This window comes from Chrysemys picta, chromosome 1, assembly GCF_011386835.1.
Source record: "Chrysemys picta bellii isolate R12L10 chromosome 1, ASM1138683v2, whole genome shotgun sequence".
NCBI classification, from domain to species: domain Eukaryota; kingdom Metazoa; phylum Chordata; order Testudines; family Emydidae; genus Chrysemys; species Chrysemys picta.
The window spans coordinates 29,607,927-29,627,053 of NC_088791.1; the positions used below are offsets into that span (position 1 = coordinate 29,607,927).

Consider the following 19,127-nt stretch of genomic DNA (forward strand, 5'->3'; position numbering starts at 1 on the left):
TGGGTGCCTAAGGTTAGACATCTAAATCCATATTTAGATACCTAAATAAAAATGGCCCGATTTCCAGAGGTGAACTATAAATGGGCATCCTTGTTTGAAAATTCCAGCCATAATTGAGACTTTTTTGGCACAAACTTACCCCTGGAAAGGTAGATCAGTTGCTTTCACAGCAAAGCTCCCCTGCCTGAACCTCACAGAGCCCTTAAAATTTGTGCCTGTGTTTTGTGAAAACACAAATGGCAGGTGTAACACTTAATACTCACACCTGTAACTACCTGGTTGGCACTCTCAAATATGTTGAGGCACAAGCACTCAGATTTGTGCCCACAACTGAATTACAGATGCAAACTGTATTTTCAAATTGTGCCTGGCTGAAAGGAAGCTGCCTTCCTGAAAATTTGGCCCATTACTTGACCAGAGATTAGTCTGTTGTGAGATTTGTAACTAAAATTATGATTATATATGATTACAGGTTTGGCATTTGCTTTACTGGTTGCAGTTCCTCTTGGATATGGTCTCTACTCTGCGTTTTTTCCCCTCCTGACATATTTCTTCTTGGGAACATCAAGGCACCTCTCAGTTGGTAACTGCATTTGTTTAATTTCAGTTTCAGTCAATTATCTTTTGTTCACAATGTTTATGTTTGGCGTGAGTATTAATATTCAGTGTGAGGCAGTCATTTTATTAACCATATTCGCTGTATTGAGCTTTAATGTTGGCAGGTTTGTGGGGCTTAAAACATATTTTGGCTCAGTACAGAGGGCTATGCATAATGCTTAACTTTGCTTGTTCCCATGCAAAGGTTTTCTGCTTATATTTGTGCTGAAGTTCATCAGTCCTGTGTTTTGCTGGACACCATGCAGAATCAAAACCATGGAGGCACAGAGAAGTTCATTCTAGATTATTTCATGAACAGGCGCTTTGTCATCATAAAAACGTTTTAACTAGTTCATTAATGTAGAACTGCTTATTTTATCTTGCCAACACTTTGATTTTGTGATGTATGTAAAGTCATGCTTTATACTGTTCATCTTTACAGGACCTTTCCCTGTGGTCAGTTTGATGGTGGGATCTGTTGTGCTGAGCATGGCACCTGATGACAAGTTCCACATAATGAGCAGTAATGCTACAGGGCTTAACAAAACGCTGATAGACACTGTATCCAGAGATGCACAGAGAGTAGTGATTGCCAGTACCCTCACATTTCTGGTTGGAATTATACAGGTAATAGAACTGCCTCAAAGATTCAGGTTGATGTTGCTTTTACTTTCTTAAATAATTGGCAAAAATGCAGCTTGAAATAGCTTATTAGGGCTCCCTTCCCATGGTAAAACACACACGGGGGGGGGGGGGGGAGGAGAGAAAGTCATCTGAAATTTACACAGCTTTCAAATGACAGTACATTTCCCCCATCATGGCAGGAGTGCTGGAACAATTTTTATAGTGGGGGTGCTGAGAGCCATTGAGGCAAATTGTAAACACTGTATATGATGGAAACCACTTCAAGCCAGGGTATGTGGCAGTACCCCTAGAACCTCTAGTTCCAGCACCTATGCTTCATAGGAAAAGGTTTGTGACAGCATGGCTGGGAGTGGAGGAGACAGAAACATAGCTGAGTGACTGCAAAAAACCTGAGGCAGCTATACGGAAACCAAGTTCCAACAGCATATCAGGGGTCGGCAACCTTTCAGAAGTGGTGTGCCGAGTCTTCATTAAACTCTAATTTAAGGTTTTGTGAGCCAATAATACATTTTAATGTTTTTAGAAGGTCTCTTTCTATAAGTCTATAATATATAACTAAACTATTGTTGTATGTAAAGTAAATAAGGTTTTTAAAATGTTTAAGAAGTTTCATTTAAAATTAAATTAAAATGCAGAGCCCCCCAGACTGGTGGCCAGGACCCGGGCAGTGTGAGTGCCATTGAAAATCAGCTCGCGTGCCGCCTTCGGCACGCGTGCCATAGGTTGCCTACCCCTGGCATAAATCTTAGATCATCAGGAAGGAGGGCCTATCCCTGTACATAGATCTGCAGTTCTTCCTTTGTCTCCCTGGAAGGTTGGTGTGAGGGAAGATGGTCCAATGAGTCCTGGTCAATACAAAAAGAACAAGGCATCTCTAACGTAGAAAATGCATAAGTAGACACCAAATAAGGTAAAAGTGGGTGAGAATTTGAGCTACATAGGACACAGATGAACATCGTGGATAGGGAAGAAATCCACAGCAACTGTCATGCAAAGGAAAGAGTCCAAGGCACCATATAAATCCTGCTGTCCCATGACAGGTAGTGATATACCAAAGTTGTTCTTTTGTCCACTTTTCTGTTGAAGACCTCAGGAGCAGATTCTGCTGCTGCTCTGTACACTGTCCTCCCACTGAAATCAGCAGCACTCACAGTGGCTACACTATGAAGCCCTTCAAGTTTTGCTTAATAAAGTAGTTTCAGACTTTTCAGATTCACACAGGGCCAGGTCACGTGTGATACCACTACTCACACTGAGTAGTACTTTACTCCACAGATAACCTGATTTACTTCAGTGGGACTATTTATGGTATAAGGTGCTAGTCAATGTGAGTAAGGATATCACAATCTGGCCCAATCTCTTGCCATTTGACCTGTTCTCAGCCAGCATACTGTATGGGACTGAATCCTGAGCATTTTGTAACATCGTTGTTGCACCTTTTAACTGTTTAGCAAACTCTTATTTCCTGGTGATTTTTCCAGCTTGTGTTTGGAGCGCTTCAGATCGGTTTCATTGTGAGGTACCTTGCAGATCCCCTGGTTGGAGGATTCACAACTGCAGCTGCTTTTCAAGTTTTTGTTTCACAACTGAAAATAGTCTTAAATGTTTCAACCAAAAATTATAATGGGATCCTTTCCATAATATATGTAAGTATGCCCTGCTGATTTGCTTTTGGTTGATGCCACAATTTCTCCATAGCAGTCTCTCTTCCATCTTCTGCCTTTATTTCCTGCAGGGGTGATATCCATAATAGATTGAGGGAATATAGGGTTTTCTTCAAGGATTTGATCCTGCTCCCATTAAGGTCAATAGATTAATAGGTGTTTGGGTTTAATTGACTTGAATGGACCCCAATTCTGCATTTGAGGAAGGCTCCTTTTCTTTTCTGCTGTTCATAGGATGTCACAAGACTGTTATGAGGTCAGTTTAATTCACTTTCAGTGTCCTGGGAGAAGGAACAGGTCAGTGAGATGATAACATTTGGATACAATAGTGGAGCCAGATTAATACAATGGAGGCTGACAAAATATAGGATGATCGATGTGACTCTTTTTTAATTTAAGTGGTAGAGACCTGTCTTTCTGGAGGAAAAGGTCCTGCGTTCTGTCCTTGTTAATGACTATGATGTCTGTGTGGCCATGTGTTATAAAGGGTGCAGTCCTATGAGGTTAGGGAATTACTACAACACATTTGAGATATTGTACACAATTCTTGTATTATTTTTACAAGGATATCACACAGTTATGGAGGATGTAGCAGAAAAATTAAAATAATTGATTAAGGGACTTAAACGTATAGCTATAGAGAAATGCTAGAGATATTATAAATTAAATCTTCCCATCAGATCTGTGGGGTAGATCTTGGAGAAAATGGTCAAATGAAGAATTATCTTGACTGCATTGTAGTAATATTGATTTCCTGGATTGTCCCATATTATAGAACCTACAGCTTTTCCCACTGAAGCTAATGAGTATTTTCATTGACTTCAGGAGGAGCAGGACTGAGCTCAAAGGGCTTTAGACAGGCTTTGGCCAAAAAGAATCAGTCTCTATTTAAAATACTACTCTCCTGACATTAGTAGAAACGAAGGCCAGTTCAGGCAGAAGTATATTCAGTTCTTTGCAATGTTTTGGAATGTCCAGTCTATTAGTGTATGGAGTGGAATAAATTGGCATATGGATTAGGAGTAATAGTGAAATTGAGAAAAAGAGAAAATCAGGCAGAGTATTTGGAAAATTTTCCTGACAGTGAGATGTGTTAGGCTGTGGAATAATCTTCCTAGGAAGTAATGGAAGCTCTAGCATCTTGGGACATTTAAAATAAGATCGGACATAACACTAAGTAATGTACTATAGCAGGGGTGGCCAACTGTGGCTCGTGAGCTGCATGCGTCTCTTTTACAGTTAAAGTGCGGCTTGCAGACCCCCCTCCATCCCTCCATTCTGCATCTATCAGACTAGGGGGAGGGAAGCTTGGGGCTTCTGCCCTGTGGCGGGGTGGTGGGGCTGGGTGCTTCTGCTCAGAGGTGGGGTGGTGGGGCTGGGTGCCTGCTGGGGGCGGGGAGGCACAATTTAAAGGTTCATCCCTCCCAATAGCTTGAGTCATGCCCCCCCAGGCATGCCCTCCCCGGCCCTCAGCGGCCCCTCCCTGCAACGCCCAGATGTTAGCTCTGTGGGGAGAGGCAGCAGCAAAAGCAATGGCTCTCCCTGCAGCTCCCAGCTGTTTGCCACTGCCTCTTCCCAGGGCTGCAGTTCCCAGCCTGCTGGCTCCAGTAGCTGCTGTGCAGGGAGGGGTCCTGGCATCACCATGTGACTGAGTGGGTCCAGCAAACCCTGTCGAAAATCTGGAGGCCACGTGATCCCATGTGCTCCCCTCCCACATCACCTCTGGCTTCTGCCCAATGGGGAGGAGTGGTCTCGGGGCTCCAGCACCACAGGACATGCCTGCTGTGGCTTGGGGCTTCAGCAGGAGCGGGGATGAAGCCCTGAGCCCAGGCAGGTACCTGCCATGGGGCTGAAGCCCCAAGCTCCTCCTCCCTGCAGAGCTGAAGCCCCGAGCCTTGGCAGGAGTGCCCCAGCTCTTGAAATTCTGAAGATTATTGTATGCGGCTTGGAGGGTGAGTAAATTTGGCTGCCCGTGCACTACAGGGAGCAATGCTGTACTGTGATGGAGATGTACCAGATGACCTCTCAGGTTTTTCCATCTGTGTCTTTTATGATAGCCAAAGGGAAGTGCAACTAGGAAAGATATATTTTGAAAAGGAATTAGATGGTGCTCCCAACTCTGGTGAGCCTAAAATAAAGAGCTCCAGCTCTAAGTTAAAACTAAGTGTCCTTGTAGTGTAACAAGTGAGTCAAGCAGCTCCACTGTGTACAGAGCACAGGAATGAATGAGTTCTAATCCCACCTCTGATAGTGACTTGTGTGGTCTTGAGCAAGTATTTTAACATCGGTGTGTCAGTGTACTTTCCCTGTGTAAAGTAGGAATAATAATAATATGTGCTCACCTACTTCACATGGGTGTTGGGATGGAATTAGTAAAAAGGGTGTGAATAATTAGTAGTCCTCTCTCTGGATCAACCTCCACATACTTAGTATTGAAAACATATTATTTTTACCGTTTTGTCAGCAGTTTAAAATTTTTTAAAAATCAGCTGCGCAAATTGCAGAGTGCAGTAAAACAATAAGGTCACATCCTCCTTTGCCTAGTGCTGCATGGATGGAGAGATCCTGCCCATTACACACTTGCTGTAGGAATCCTCCTGGCCAGGGCTGACTTCCAATGGAGTGTTTGGGCACCATGAAGTGAGGTGTCCTTGGTTTTCCCTAGAGCAGGATCCATGATGGCAGAATCATATTCTCTGGCTATGGACAATGGAGATAGGGAGGCTGAGCAAATATTTAATCCACACACTAGATTCCATGCTCCTTGGGCATATGGTGAGTGAGCCAGTGTTTTAGCCATGCATCTGCTAGCTCCTTCTTGAGCACCACGGATGGATCTTGCCTCCTATATGGGCAAGGAGGAAGAGGCTCCATATGTCCTCTTTCTTGCCCTGTGCTTCAACAAAACACAGGCAGAATTTAACCCTTGTTATGTAGTATTAATTATACAGAAGTTAAAAAGCATCTGATAAAGAAGAGATCAGTTATTCTCATAGTTGTGCTCCTTCAGTTAAATTCACCATGAGATCAACCCACTGATTCAGTGAGAGCTTGATAGTGCACAAAAGAAACTCACATTCATAATCAAATTCCTCAGGCCAGTAAAAATGAGCATATGGGATGGGACAGGTAGTCCCTGACCTTCTCTGAGATTTTGTGCCTGCTTCTCTATATGGGCTATTTTATCATTCTATTTAAGTGGTTTCAAAGTATTTTGAATTTTCTTTAATTTTTTTCAGACCCTCATCGAAATATTTCAAAGAATTGGTACCACCAACATTGCAGATCTCATTGCTGGGCTACTCACCATTTTTATTTGTATGGTAGTTAAAGAAATAAATGATCGATTCAAACACAAGATCCCTGTTCCTATTCCTATAGAAGTAATCGTGGTAAGCAAGTACCCTAATAAGAAACACAGCAGACTGGGCTGATTGCAGGAAGATCAGAGCAATGTTTCAGTATTAAAACCATTGTTTTATTTGATTCCAGACAATAGTAGCCACAGGGATCTCATACGCTGCTGACCTGGAAAAAAAGTACAATGCAGGCATTGTTAAAACCATTCCTAGAGGGTGAGTGCACCTGTCTTCTGAGACACAGCTAATATTTTAAATGGCTATTAATGAGAGTAGTAAAAGAATAATTGTGAGAATCAGAGAGAGAGACAGTTTGATTCACAGCCAAACATTTCCTGAATTCTAGTCCTGGCTCTGTCACTAATTCCCTCCATGGCCTTTGGTAAGCATCTCCCTAGCTGTACAATGGGTATAATAATACCCTCCTTTGTAGAGCATTTTGAGATCTATAGATGAAAATGCTATATTAGAGCTAGGTATTATTATTAATAATAATAATCAGTTAATGTTTGTAAAGTGAGTGTGTGAGTATGGAAAATGCTGTATAAATGCTAAAAGTTTTTAATAATTATATTTGATATTTACCTAGGACTCAATCTTGAAAACCCATACTTATGTGAGTAGTCCCATTGTAGTCCTTATTCATACAAATAGCCTAGTCAAAAGTACTCCTGGCATACTCACAAGAGTAAGGTTTGCACTGACAGTGACTTTCACCTGTAAGATCTAAGCATTTTACAACGATAACCTTCACATTCTGTTTGGTGTGCAAGCCTTAATAAATTGATATTTGTAAAGGTCTTTCAGACTCTTCAGATAAAAAGTGTCCAGTATAGAAGTGTGAAATATTGTTAATGTAATAGTGTTATTAATCATATAATGTCCAACATAACCAAAAAATACACTTCTTCGCTTTTTTACCACAAGGCCAAAGTTTAGTCCCCCAGATTTTGAAACCAATGGGGGTTTTGTCACTGACTTCAATGGCCAGGGCTGGCCTTATGGGTGGACACTGTGGGCAACTGCCCAGTACACCGTGGTCAGGGGGCACCATGGTCAGTTCCCCTCACATACCCCAGCTAGCCCAAGGCCCCTTTAAACTCAGAGCGATGGTGCCGGAGCTGGGGAGGGGCAGGGATGGGGGTGCTCCAGCTGGGGCCTCTTACTGTGTGCCGGACTCCAGTTGCTAGTCCCGGCCAGGCAGTGGAGGGACGAGACTTCTTCTTCCTCTGCACAGGCCTCTCTCTGAGCCAGGTCAGACCCATCTCTGGGAACCTCCCCCAGCTGCAGGAAGTTCTGCACCTCTGCCCCCTGCTTCGTGCCCCCATAGCTCCCCAGTCAGAGGGGAGGGGTCCCTGTACGGGGAACTGCCCTGCCATCTGACCAACCCCCATGCCTAAGGGAAAATGGCGCCAAAATACAAGTTCATCCAGCGTGCCATTTTCCCTAAGGCCGGCCCTGTCAATAGGACCAGGATTTGGGCCATATTGAACAAGGTAATCTTGTTGTATGGTCTGCAAGTGTTCCCATCTTTTTGTTAATTTGAAATATTATTGTTCACGTTACAAGTAGTATGTATGTCCTGCTGCCTTGAAGCGTCTTGATAAATCTAGTAAACACAGAATTTGATCAAAATTGATAATATAAATATGTTTTCTTAAATATTAGGTTTTTGCCTCCTGAGCCTCCAGCTGTCAGTATGTTTTCAGAAATGATAGCAGCCGCATTTTCCATTGCTGTGGTCGCTTATGCTATCGCTGTGTCTGTGGCAAAAGTCTATGCAACGAAACATGACTATCCTATTGATGGAAACCAGGTATATGAAGCCCAATTAATTTAAAAATTAATTAAATGTAATTTGGGCATGAAGGATGCTTATATGTCCAAACTGGAAAAGAAATTATACAGATTTATCAGACACAAGTGAAACTCTCATATGTGAAATTAATTAAACTATTTGGAAAAGCAGATAAGATATGGTCCTGCGACACAGTGATATATAGAGATGAGACTGGTGTGAGTTACCCAAGACACTGAACCAGAGCCTCAGTCCTAGTTAATCTCCTCTGTGTTGTTCCAGTGACATCAAGGCACTGAAAGATGCTCTCAAGAGGCAATGGGGGATAACCATTACGTAGGAGAATTCTGTGGTGATGTAAACCTGGAATAACTGACTTTATGTGGCCTGCTTCCACTTCTCTGCATAGAGAGTGTTCTGAGGTGGCTGGTGGCAGGGAGGGGCAATGCTGGGCTGGTGAACCAGTACCTGGAAGATCACTCCAGTCAGCATAAGTTAGGCCTGGCCTACAGTTAGTTTTTGTACCAATTTAACTCTTTCAATTGGGAGTATGATTTTATGCCTGTATTATTAAATTGGCACATCCCCTTAGTGTAGACACAGTTATACTGGTATTAATGTGTGTATGTCTGTACAGCTTACTCCTGTAAATGTATGGGTGTAAGCTGTGCCAGTGTCGGAACCTTTATACCACTATAACTGCATCCATACTCAGGCGCTGGGGTTGTATTGCTTTAACTATAGCCATTTCTAAACCAAGTTAGTTATAGTGTTATAAAAACTGTAGACAAACCCTGTGGTTGCTCAAACTGTCTCTATTCCTAGGATCAAGGGAGATGAAGAAATGGCTTAGAGCTACCTTTGTCTCCTCTATTCATACTGAACATATATTGCATCCTTTGAATATGTGGGAAAATTATATTCGCTACAAAAAATGAGCCAAGCATGTTGTTTAACTGGTCTTTCTGTCCTTTACAACTAATGAATAATGCCCCAATTACAATATATCTGATTTTAGAAATATTTTAATTTATTATGTAACCAAATTGGCCCTCTAAGCATGTGAATTATGAGTGGAGACGCCTCTATGTTGGCCATTGTGTATCGTGAGGCTATAATACACAATGTTCACATTGGGAAACACTTTACATTAAGGCTGCCTAACATGTCTTCACTTGCAGTTTAATAAGGCTAAGTGGGTAGTACAGCTGCGTGTTTTCAACATTCTACCTATACTGTCCTGTTCCAGAATACATTAGGTAGCGATTACAGTAGCTGAATGATTGGTAATCAAACAAAATTATGTTCCTTCTAGTATTAATACTATGCCTGGCAAACATTCAACAACAGAAAGTCCTAGAAAGAAAGCTAGATTACTAATCTACTTAAACTAGATGAGTGAAAAATAATAACAGCATAAAAACAGGCAATGAAAGAAGGTTTGAGGGAGGATCAGTTACCTTCTTTCATCAGTGATAATTAGGGCCCTACCAAATTCACGGCCATGAAAAACACATCATGGACCATGAAATTTGGTTTCCCCCCCATGAAATTTGGTCTTTTTTGTGCTTTTACTCATACTATACAGATTTCATGGGGGAGACTAGTGTTTCTCAAATTGGGGGTCTGACCAAAAGGGAGTTGCAGGGGGGTCACAAAGTTATTTTAGGGGGGTTGCAGTATTGTCAACCTTACTTCTGCAGTGCCTTCAGAGCTGGGTGGCTGTTGGCCAGGTGCCCAGTTCTGAAGGCAGCGCCCCACCAGCAGCCGTGCAGACGTAAGGGTGGCAATACCATACCACACCACCCTTTACTTCTGTGCTGCTCCCTTCAGAACTGGGCGGCTTGAGAGTGGCGGCTGCTGACTGAGGGCCCAGCTCTGCGCAGAAGTAAGTGTGGCAATACCATACCGTGCCATCCTTACTTCTGCGCTGGTTCTGGCGGCAGCTCTGCCTTCAGAGCTGGGCTCCTGGCCAGCTGCCACCGCTCTCCAGCTGCCCAGCTCTGAAGACAGTGCCGCTGCCAGCAGCAGTGCAGAAGTAAGGGTAGCAGTATTGCAATCCCCCCTACAATAAACTTGTGACCCCCCCCACACCTCCTTTTTGGGTCATGACCCCTACAATTACAACACTGACATTTTATAGCTGAACTCATGAAATTTATGATTTTTAAAATCATATGGCTGAAAAATTGACCAAAATGGACCGTGAATTTGGTAGGGCTAGTGATAATTTGTTTTAATAGACTCATAGATTTTCAAACTTAATAATAGAAACAGTCACTGATCTATCGCTAGCATCTTCTTCCAGAGCAAAGTTGTGTTGAAATCTGTGTGGATCGTCCAGGTCTGTTCTATTTAAGGATCTGGCTGCAAGATCCTACCCTGGTAGTAAAAATATAAACTAAGGGCTCATCCAAACAGTTTTTGTACCAATGTAACTATATTGGTTTAGAAACTGATATATTTAAATCTGTACAACCCCCCATGTATGGATGCTGTTATACTGGTATAAAAATGCTTATATTTAGATAGCTTATTTTGGTAAATTTATGGAATTAAGCTATACCAACATAGGCATCTTTATACTGGTACAACTGTGTCCACACCAGGGGATTGCACCAATTTCACTATATTGGTTTCTAAGATGATGTAGTTAAATCAGTAAAAAAACTGTGTGCAGATCAGCTCTAAAATACTTAACAGCAGCTGTTGTAATGAATCCAGTATTTGGCGTAAGACTACTGTACTTCTCACTTTACAGGCTCCTGTAAGGAAATATTATCTTTGCTGTGCAAACAGGGGTGCTGGAACAATTTGTATAGTGGGGGTGCTGAGAGCCATTGAACCAAACTCTAAACCCTGTATATGATGGAAACCACTTCAAACCAGGGGTTGCTGCCGCCCCAGCATCCCTTGTTCCAGCAGCTATGCATGTAAATGACATCTTAAAAAATCTACATTTACATCATCATCTAATTTTCTTCTAGGAATTTATTGCCTATGGGATCAGCAATGTGTTTGCAGGAGCTTTCTCTTGTTTTGTTGCTACCACCGCTCTATCACGTACTGCTGTCCAGGAAAGCACTGGTGGCAAAACCCAGGTAATGGGTTTATTTTACTATTAATTTTAAAGATATTTCAGTTTAATATTGCATAGGGCAAAGACTTCACATAGGGTTAACTCCAATATGCTTGTATGTATGTCCCTGGTTGGGCTGACAGTGGGATTTGAACCCAGGCCACATAGTGCTAAACTCATGAAATACCACTGCTAAACTAAAGGCCGGAATACTGCAAATGGAACCTGTGACACTCACCAACTTCTTATGTAGACCAGCCACTAGAGGGACACAAAGACTTTCCTACTATGGGTTACACTTCACATAAAACCAACTATACACTATTTATTTAATAGTAGGGCCATTCAGAGGGCAAGTAGCAGGTAGAATATGGTGCTGGTGTGGATTTTCTCCTCTTCCCTTACACAAAGTCACCCTTTCCCAAGGTACTAATTTGTGGTGATTTACATGGACTGATGAGACTTAATCACTTTATATAGTTGAATTGTTTCTGGATTTGGCCGTGTATACTTAAACATAATAAATATTTTAACACGTCTCCTTGTTTACAAAGAAATATAAAATATACCAACATACGCATTATTCATAGTGAGTTTGAAAACATTGCAGAGAGTCTAAAAATACTTGTTTCATATCAACATTACTATTTTCTTTGCAGGTTGCTAGCATAATCTCAGCAGGGATTGTACTGATTGCCATTGTGGCTCTGGGGAAACTGCTAGAGCCCTTACAGAAGGTATGATGCTTCTCCTATCTAGTATTCTTACCCCGGCACCATTTAGGCCATATGCTCAGTTGATGTAAATTGGAGGAGCAGCGCCATTTGGAACTGTGCTGATTTATACCAGAAGGCTATCTGGCTCATAGTGTACAATTTTAATTTACTTAATAACCAGAAAGTGTCCCAAAAACATACAGTGTGTTATCTCTTCTGAATAACCCACTTTTCACAATCTCTCTTTGCAGTCTGTGTTGGCAGCTGTTGTCATTGCCAACTTGAAAGGGATGTTCATGCAGGTGTTTGATGTTCCTCGTTTGTGGAGGCAGAATAAGGCGGATGCTGTAAGTCATTTACTTTTTTCCTAAATGTTTTGGTTCTAGTTCTCTTTTTGTGTGTTAACCCCACCCAATTTACTCATAGTTTCCACACTTTGTTAACAGAAACAGAATTTTGTATTGTTAACACCAAAAGACTTTAAAACAGATTATCTGGTCCATTAACGCAGTTTTGTGTTAGTCTCCCAACACAAAACTCCCCTAAAGCCAGCAGATCCAGCCAGTGAAAATTTCTCCCTGTGTAGAAGACACTTGTGACAGCTTCTATATCACATTCATTCCTAGTCTCCAATCGGAAGGGGAGTATTAGAAGAAAGGGGGCTTGATCAGGTATCCCTGTGTATTGGCCATCCCTTGCTGTTAACAACCAGCAAAGTTTAGAGTTGCCTTCTAGTTCAATCAGCTGAGCTGCAGATTAACGTAAAGACAGCCTGAAGTCACTTTTACCACCCCACTCTGGTCTTTTGCTGAGCACAGTTTGGCTGAATGAGAGAATCTGGCCCCTTATATTCAGATTCTGAACCAATGCATAACCAGTCCCCAAATGTTCCCATATAGCCTGCAACAACAACATTAGTGTGGACCATGCCTGGACCAATATCATCACAGTCCTCACCAATAAATGTTTTTTCTTGCTTGGAGCAGTAATAATCTGTGCTGCAATGTGTGCATAGGGGCCCTTGCTGTGTCAAGGGATGTATGCACAATTACATCTAGATTGTGCCCTCAGACCCCTATAATCTCATCCCAAGGCACCCTCATATCTCTTATTGGAGTTTCTGTGGAGCAGGTCCATGATGTGCTTGGGGGAATCAGGTATTGCATGGAAAGTATCATCTCCACATAATCTCTAATATGCAAAGATTTTCTCATGAATGCCTATGAACAGTGCCCTGCCTGTAGCCAAATCCCAAAGTCCTTCCTCAATTTTTACTCAATCTTTTTCTTGGGTAAAAATCTCATTGACTTCAGTGGCAGCTGATGGTGCTCAGCACCTCACAGGGTTGGGTCCAACGGGAGTTTCTGAGCTATGCCTGAGTAAGGAGTTCAGGAATTAGCCCAAGTAGGCAGCACAGACTTCAAAATGTGTGTCCCCCACCTTCCCCACCCGGTTTATGTGAAATACTATCCATTTGTGGTACAGATCCTTCTCCCAGAAATAAGCGGGAGCCCTCCTTTGCCACTACATATCTGAGGGCAGACTGTCATCCTACAATAAATTAGGTTCTTGGGGAAATACATTGCTTCAAATTCCTGGAGTAAAAATAACAAAAATAGCTGCTGCTGGAGAGAAGTAAAGACAATGAGAAATTGTATCCTCTTTAACTGTACAAGGGATCACTGAGTCCCTGCTAGACTTCGTTACCTTAGAATAGCTTGATAATTTATTGCCTAAGAACCAAATACGAATAATAAACAAAATAAAGATGAGCAAAACTGGCTTGGAAATAAAGGAAGAGTTTAATATAGAAGTCAGCACATAGTTTGGGTATTTCGACCATCTTCAAGCTTAAATTCTTTTGTTGCTATTATTATTTGGTGTAGTGATTTTCTGCTGTGATCAGAAGCTATTTTCTTTTTTAATTCAGAGACACTGTGTCTGTGCTTTCCTCTCTAGATGATCTGGATTTTCACATGTGTGGCATCCATCATTCTGGGTCTTGATTTGGGATTACTTGCTGGCCTTGTGTTCGGATTACTGACAGTTGTGGTGAGAGTTCAGTTGTAAGTAACACAGAAACAGCAAGACCAGTCAGTGCTATACCATGAAAAGTAAGGGAATTTAGGGAAAAGAAGAGAATTTATGTCTGAAAATCAGTCATATTGACCATGATTTTGAAGTGAAAGGAAATCTACCCTTCTGTTTCTGTAAGAGTGTTCATAGATTCCAAAGCCAGAAGGTACTGTGTTGTAGTCATATTGATGTAAAGGATACATGCATTATTTTTGTGATTGATCTACTCTATTTTTTACCTGGCCATCTGTCATTTAGGTACCTATAAAAGATCTTAAAAGGGATGGAAGCATTCAAAATAAAGTATAAGAAGTTATATGAGTAGCTATATTTTATCAATTACTATTCACTCAGCATAGAACAGTACCATTGGGGGGGAGGGGGGAATACACACGTTGAGACAGATAACATTTTGGCAAGTAACATTCTCAGCATCTACTTATTCTGGATGTCATTATAAGGTACCTGTAGAGTAGAAGACATGTGCAGACATATGTGTGCTGTGTGACCATTCCTCCCCTTCCCCCACCCTTATTGCTGCTTTAAGATTCCATTCCAAGGTTCACATTTTAGCTGTTGACTATGGCTCTGGTGTTCCCCGCAATGCCTAGCACGGATGAGAGCAAACATGTGGAAGAATAAGTGAGACTGAATGGAGGTGATGGGGGACTTCACAGGATGTTGCTCCACTGCTCAGACACCTTATAACTCTCTCCCGGTTTTCTTGCTGAATATACAAGATAACACCTTTCCTTCCACCTGGAATCCAGAAAGCAAAGCTGACATCAAAGCCAGTCCATAGCTTTGCTGTCAGGAAGTGCTTAAAAGTGGTGCAGTCAGTATGCTTGAGCCACCATAGACCAAAGCGAATCACATCCAAGGAAGGGCCTGCTATATCCAAGGGAATCCCCTGCAGCGCCTCCTGCTGGGGCTATTCCGTTTGCTGATTCTCACCATTCTGTAAAAGGCTGTGTGTAACAAGTCATCCCATGTTATAAGTTCCTCAACTGAATGTTAATTTTACACCATGTTTTCTTTTTGTTTCTGTTAGTCCCTCGTGGGGTGGCCTTGGAAACGTTCCTGGCACAGACCTCTACAAGAACGTCAAGAACTACAAAACTGTAAGCGTTTCTGACTGCTTATTTTCCTAATGGCAGCCTGCAAGCCAAAGTGAGGTACAGAGTTCTACCTTGCAGCTCTATGGTAGGGTTACCATATTTCAGCAAGCAAAAAAGAGGACGGGAGGAGCCCCGCCCTAGCCCCACCCCTGCCCTGCCCTAGCCCCGCCCCTGCCCCTCCCACTTCCCGCCCCCCTCAGAACCCCCAACCCTCGCCCCGCTCCTTGTCCCCTGACTGACCCCTCCTGGGACCCCTGCCCCTAACTGCCCCCCAGGACTCCACCCCCTATTTATGTACAGGCGTGACTACCTGCCCTTTCCTGGTTACTATACGCGGCCAGTCCGCATCCACATCCAGTAGTTAAAATAAATAAATAAATAAACTAATAATTTAAATTGGAATTTCATCCATTAATAAGTATTTATTATATAGTTAAAACCATTCTATTGAAGGGCAGATATTAAATAACACTAAATATGTTAATGTTCAAAACAATATTAAAAATTTGAAAATTTAGAGGATGGAAACCAAAATAGCTAAAATTTAGTTTTGGCAAGATACACGGAATGGAAACTCCGGGATCTTTATCTGTCACTGAATATAGCCATCATACCAATAGTGGAATATAAAACAAGTCTACATATACTCTCCTTAAAATTTTTACTTCTGTCCATTCCCAATAATTGTAACAAATCATTATTACCTTCACTCCACTTGCCACGCGCCCCAAGCACAAAACCAAAGAAGTGGATATTTTTACCTCCCGTTAAGTTTTTAATTTCTTCCTCTAACTCAAGATAATAAGCCACCTTCTCACTGTGGGCTTGTTCCAAACTTCCGGCATTATCCTCCCATCGCACTGTAACATCAATCACCACTGCTGTATCTCCTTTTATAAATATAATATCCGGCTTTCTTAACTCACCCTTACTATTTCTCAAATGGGGCTCTATCATTGCCTTCCACCCTAATTTACCAACCTTATCTACAACTGCAGACACTACTCTATTATGCCTTTTTATCCTAGCATTCTTAGTCTTATAACATTGTCCTGAGATATGGGGAACAGTCTCCCGCACTTTACCGCACCATCTACAAAGAGCATTCACACCTCCTCTTCCTCTTGCTAATGTCTCCCTAGTAGGATAAATATTTGCCCTAAGCTGCAATGCTGCGATATACACTGACGATTTAACTTTACTAGAGTTTCTAAAAATCGAATTACTAATTAAATCATTTTTAAAATATTTTATCCCTATTCCCTGACATCTCAGTTCCGACCATCTTAAAAATTCCTCTTCCCTCCATTTCTTGGGATGAGATGTTACTGCACTAAATGACAATATTTTATCCACAAGATTTTCTCCTGCATATAGATAAGATAGGTCCATCCAATCATCTCTCGAGACAATATGTCTCCTCCATTTACGAATTAACATATTTGGGATTTGCACACTAAACTTAGTGAGAGCTAAACCACCATCCCTACCTCTAGAATAAAATATCCCATCTGTGGTACACTGAGGTAAATGTAAAATCTCTTTAACTATTTTTCTAACTAACACATCAAGATCGTCTAAAAGATTAAAAGGGGGTTCTATTAAAAGAAGATTATAAAATAGCTTCGGTAAGATGTATGTCTGTAAAATTAATATTTTTTGGGCCGGTTTTAATGGGGCCTTAATTAAATTCTCACTCCAATCTTTCAATTTTTCTTTAAGTACCGGTCCCCCTACACCTATCCAGGGATCTATTCTAGCCCCTAAATATTTTTCAAAATCCCCTGGTTGAACATATTCAATCTTCTCTGACCCTATCTGCCAATTATCCTTAGGATTAACTACATAGGTTTTATGTTTAGTTAAAATATGAAAGCCTTTCGTTTTCTTCACATTAACAGAGAGATTAGTATTTTTACAAAACTCCTCTAAGATACCCAAATTTTTGATCATTCCTTTATATGAGCTACTTAAAATTGCCACATCATCGGCAAAAGCCAATGACGTGACACTATTACCCTTAACATAAAAACCACTTCCTTCTACTTCTAATCTAGTTAAAAGGGGATCCATAGCAATATTAAACAAAATTGGGGACAACGGGTCACCCTGCTTGACCCCCCTCCTAATTAAAATAGACTCAGTAGCTTCATCACCCACCCATACCCTAGTTGTGCAATTATCATAAAGGTCCCTAATAATATCTATAAAATGTTCATCTATACCAAATCTTCTCAACCCGGCTATTATATGTCCGTGTCCCACAGAATCAAATGCTTTAGCCAGATCTACGAACACTATTGCAATTTCATTCCCATTTCGTTTAGCCCCTTTAATCAAATTATCTAATATAGCAATATTTTCCTCACACCCAGGGGCGGATATAAACCCTTTTTGTCTACTACATATCTTAACTGTTTCCACCAGTCTTTTTGCTAATATTTTGGTATAGATTCTAATCCAAACTGACCCAATTGTCAATGGTCTCCAAGATGTTAACTTCTTCATTTCCTCCTCATCTTGTGTCTTTGGTATTAAAATCGTTCTATTTTTCTTAAATTCATCTGGTACCTGTCTATTTAGAAACCATATATTAAAATTTTTTGTAAGTATTAAGGAGTCTAAATTAAAAATATCCCACAAATTGCTCACTTTTACTTTATCTGGGCCAGGAGCACTATCTTTTCTTATTTCTGTTAAAGCTATTCTAATCTCATCCACAGAGATCGGACTCATTAATATATCATTATCCGCATTCTCTGTGGATGATGGCCACCCTATCATATTACCATGTCCAATTGTTCCCAAAATATTTACATAGTATTCCTCAATTTCTTTCATAGGGATAGCACACTTAGCCTTATCTGGCTCTCCCATTATAATGCAAGTCAATCTTCTTCTATCCTTATCAAATAATTGTTGATAGAATTTATACTTAGCTTTCTTTGTAGCATATCTCCTAATTGCATTAAATTGCTTCCTTCTCCCCTCCTTTCTAATCTTCCCTTTTCCTTTATTCCTCAACTCTATTTGACTTTCATTTCTAGGGTCCTGTCCCTCTACTAATGAATAACATAATTTTTCCAACATTGCCCATCCGAGAGCTTTTGTTAAATCCTCCTTTAATAATCCTTCAATTTCCCCTAAACTATTTATTATTTCTCTTCCCTCCCTACTTTGTTTTCCCCGTTTACATATTTTCTCCACTAAATCCACTTCTGGATGTCCTTTTAGTGGGAAAATCCTCTCTCTTGGGGGCGGAATTTCTAATATATTTACTCTAATGTCCTCTACCTCAGTCACTTCCTCCCTATCTCCTGTTACCACTAACTTCTTCTTTGCTAATTCTCGTCTTTTATCTGATATTTGTTTATTCGTTTTGGTCCTCATCTCGCTCTCAATACATTTATTTATATTCCTTTTCCCAATATATTTCCTTTCCAACTGTATAAGCTGCGCAACCTCATCTTTAGTCCATATACGAGATCTAGTCGATCCCTCTTTGATCTTACTTTTAGCAGCCATATCTTCTTTTCTTTGCTCATTCCTCACAGCAGGGTGTCTATGTCTACAGTGTTGGCTCAATCCAGATCTAGTATGAAAACCAAGCCCACAGACCGAGCACGTATGGCTCTTCATTGGGGTATCCGCCTTCTTGGGTATGCACTTGGGGTAGTGGCAAGCTATATTATGATATTGAGAAGATTTTCCACATTTACTACATACAACTCGTATGGCTTTACTTTTATGAACCACATTAATGTGTTTGGCCCATTTACCAAATGTTGGTAATATCTGGGGACATATTGGACAATTAAAACTATCAACGGGATACTCTAAATAAAAAACCCCATCCTTCCACGAACTACTTTCTAATATATTTATATTACTACCAATACTGTTAAGATCCTTATTACGATCCCTATTAAAATCAGTACTTGATTCCCTAACATATGGATCATCAAATGTACTTAAATACTTAAAATCTGGATTAAAACTGTCCATAGTTAAATCATTAAAAGTGTCCCTTGTAAAAACCATCGGTAAGATAGATAAAATCTCCTCACCATGATCA

General features: G+C 41.0%; 1 protein-coding gene across 4 annotated transcripts in view; it reads left to right on the plus strand.

Moving 5' to 3' along the window:
- Positions 1-19,127, plus strand: part of SLC26A4 (solute carrier family 26 member 4) — a 36,755-nt gene that overhangs the window by 4,606 nt on the left and 13,022 nt on the right. For all 4 annotated transcript variants that reach the window (XM_005292346.5, XM_042848623.2, XM_065560624.1 and 1 more), the window contains 11 exons: positions 473-583; positions 1,040-1,224; positions 2,724-2,888; positions 6,146-6,298; positions 6,399-6,481; positions 7,934-8,081; positions 11,051-11,164; positions 11,802-11,879; positions 12,110-12,205; positions 13,818-13,924; positions 14,986-15,055. In XM_005292346.5, the coding sequence (XP_005292403.1) occupies positions 473-583; positions 1,040-1,224; positions 2,724-2,888; positions 6,146-6,298; positions 6,399-6,481; positions 7,934-8,081; positions 11,051-11,164; positions 11,802-11,879; positions 12,110-12,205; positions 13,818-13,924; positions 14,986-15,055 (1,310 nt within the window). The remainder of the gene's footprint in view (positions 1-472; positions 584-1,039; positions 1,225-2,723; positions 2,889-6,145; positions 6,299-6,398; positions 6,482-7,933; positions 8,082-11,050; positions 11,165-11,801; positions 11,880-12,109; positions 12,206-13,817; positions 13,925-14,985; positions 15,056-19,127) is intronic.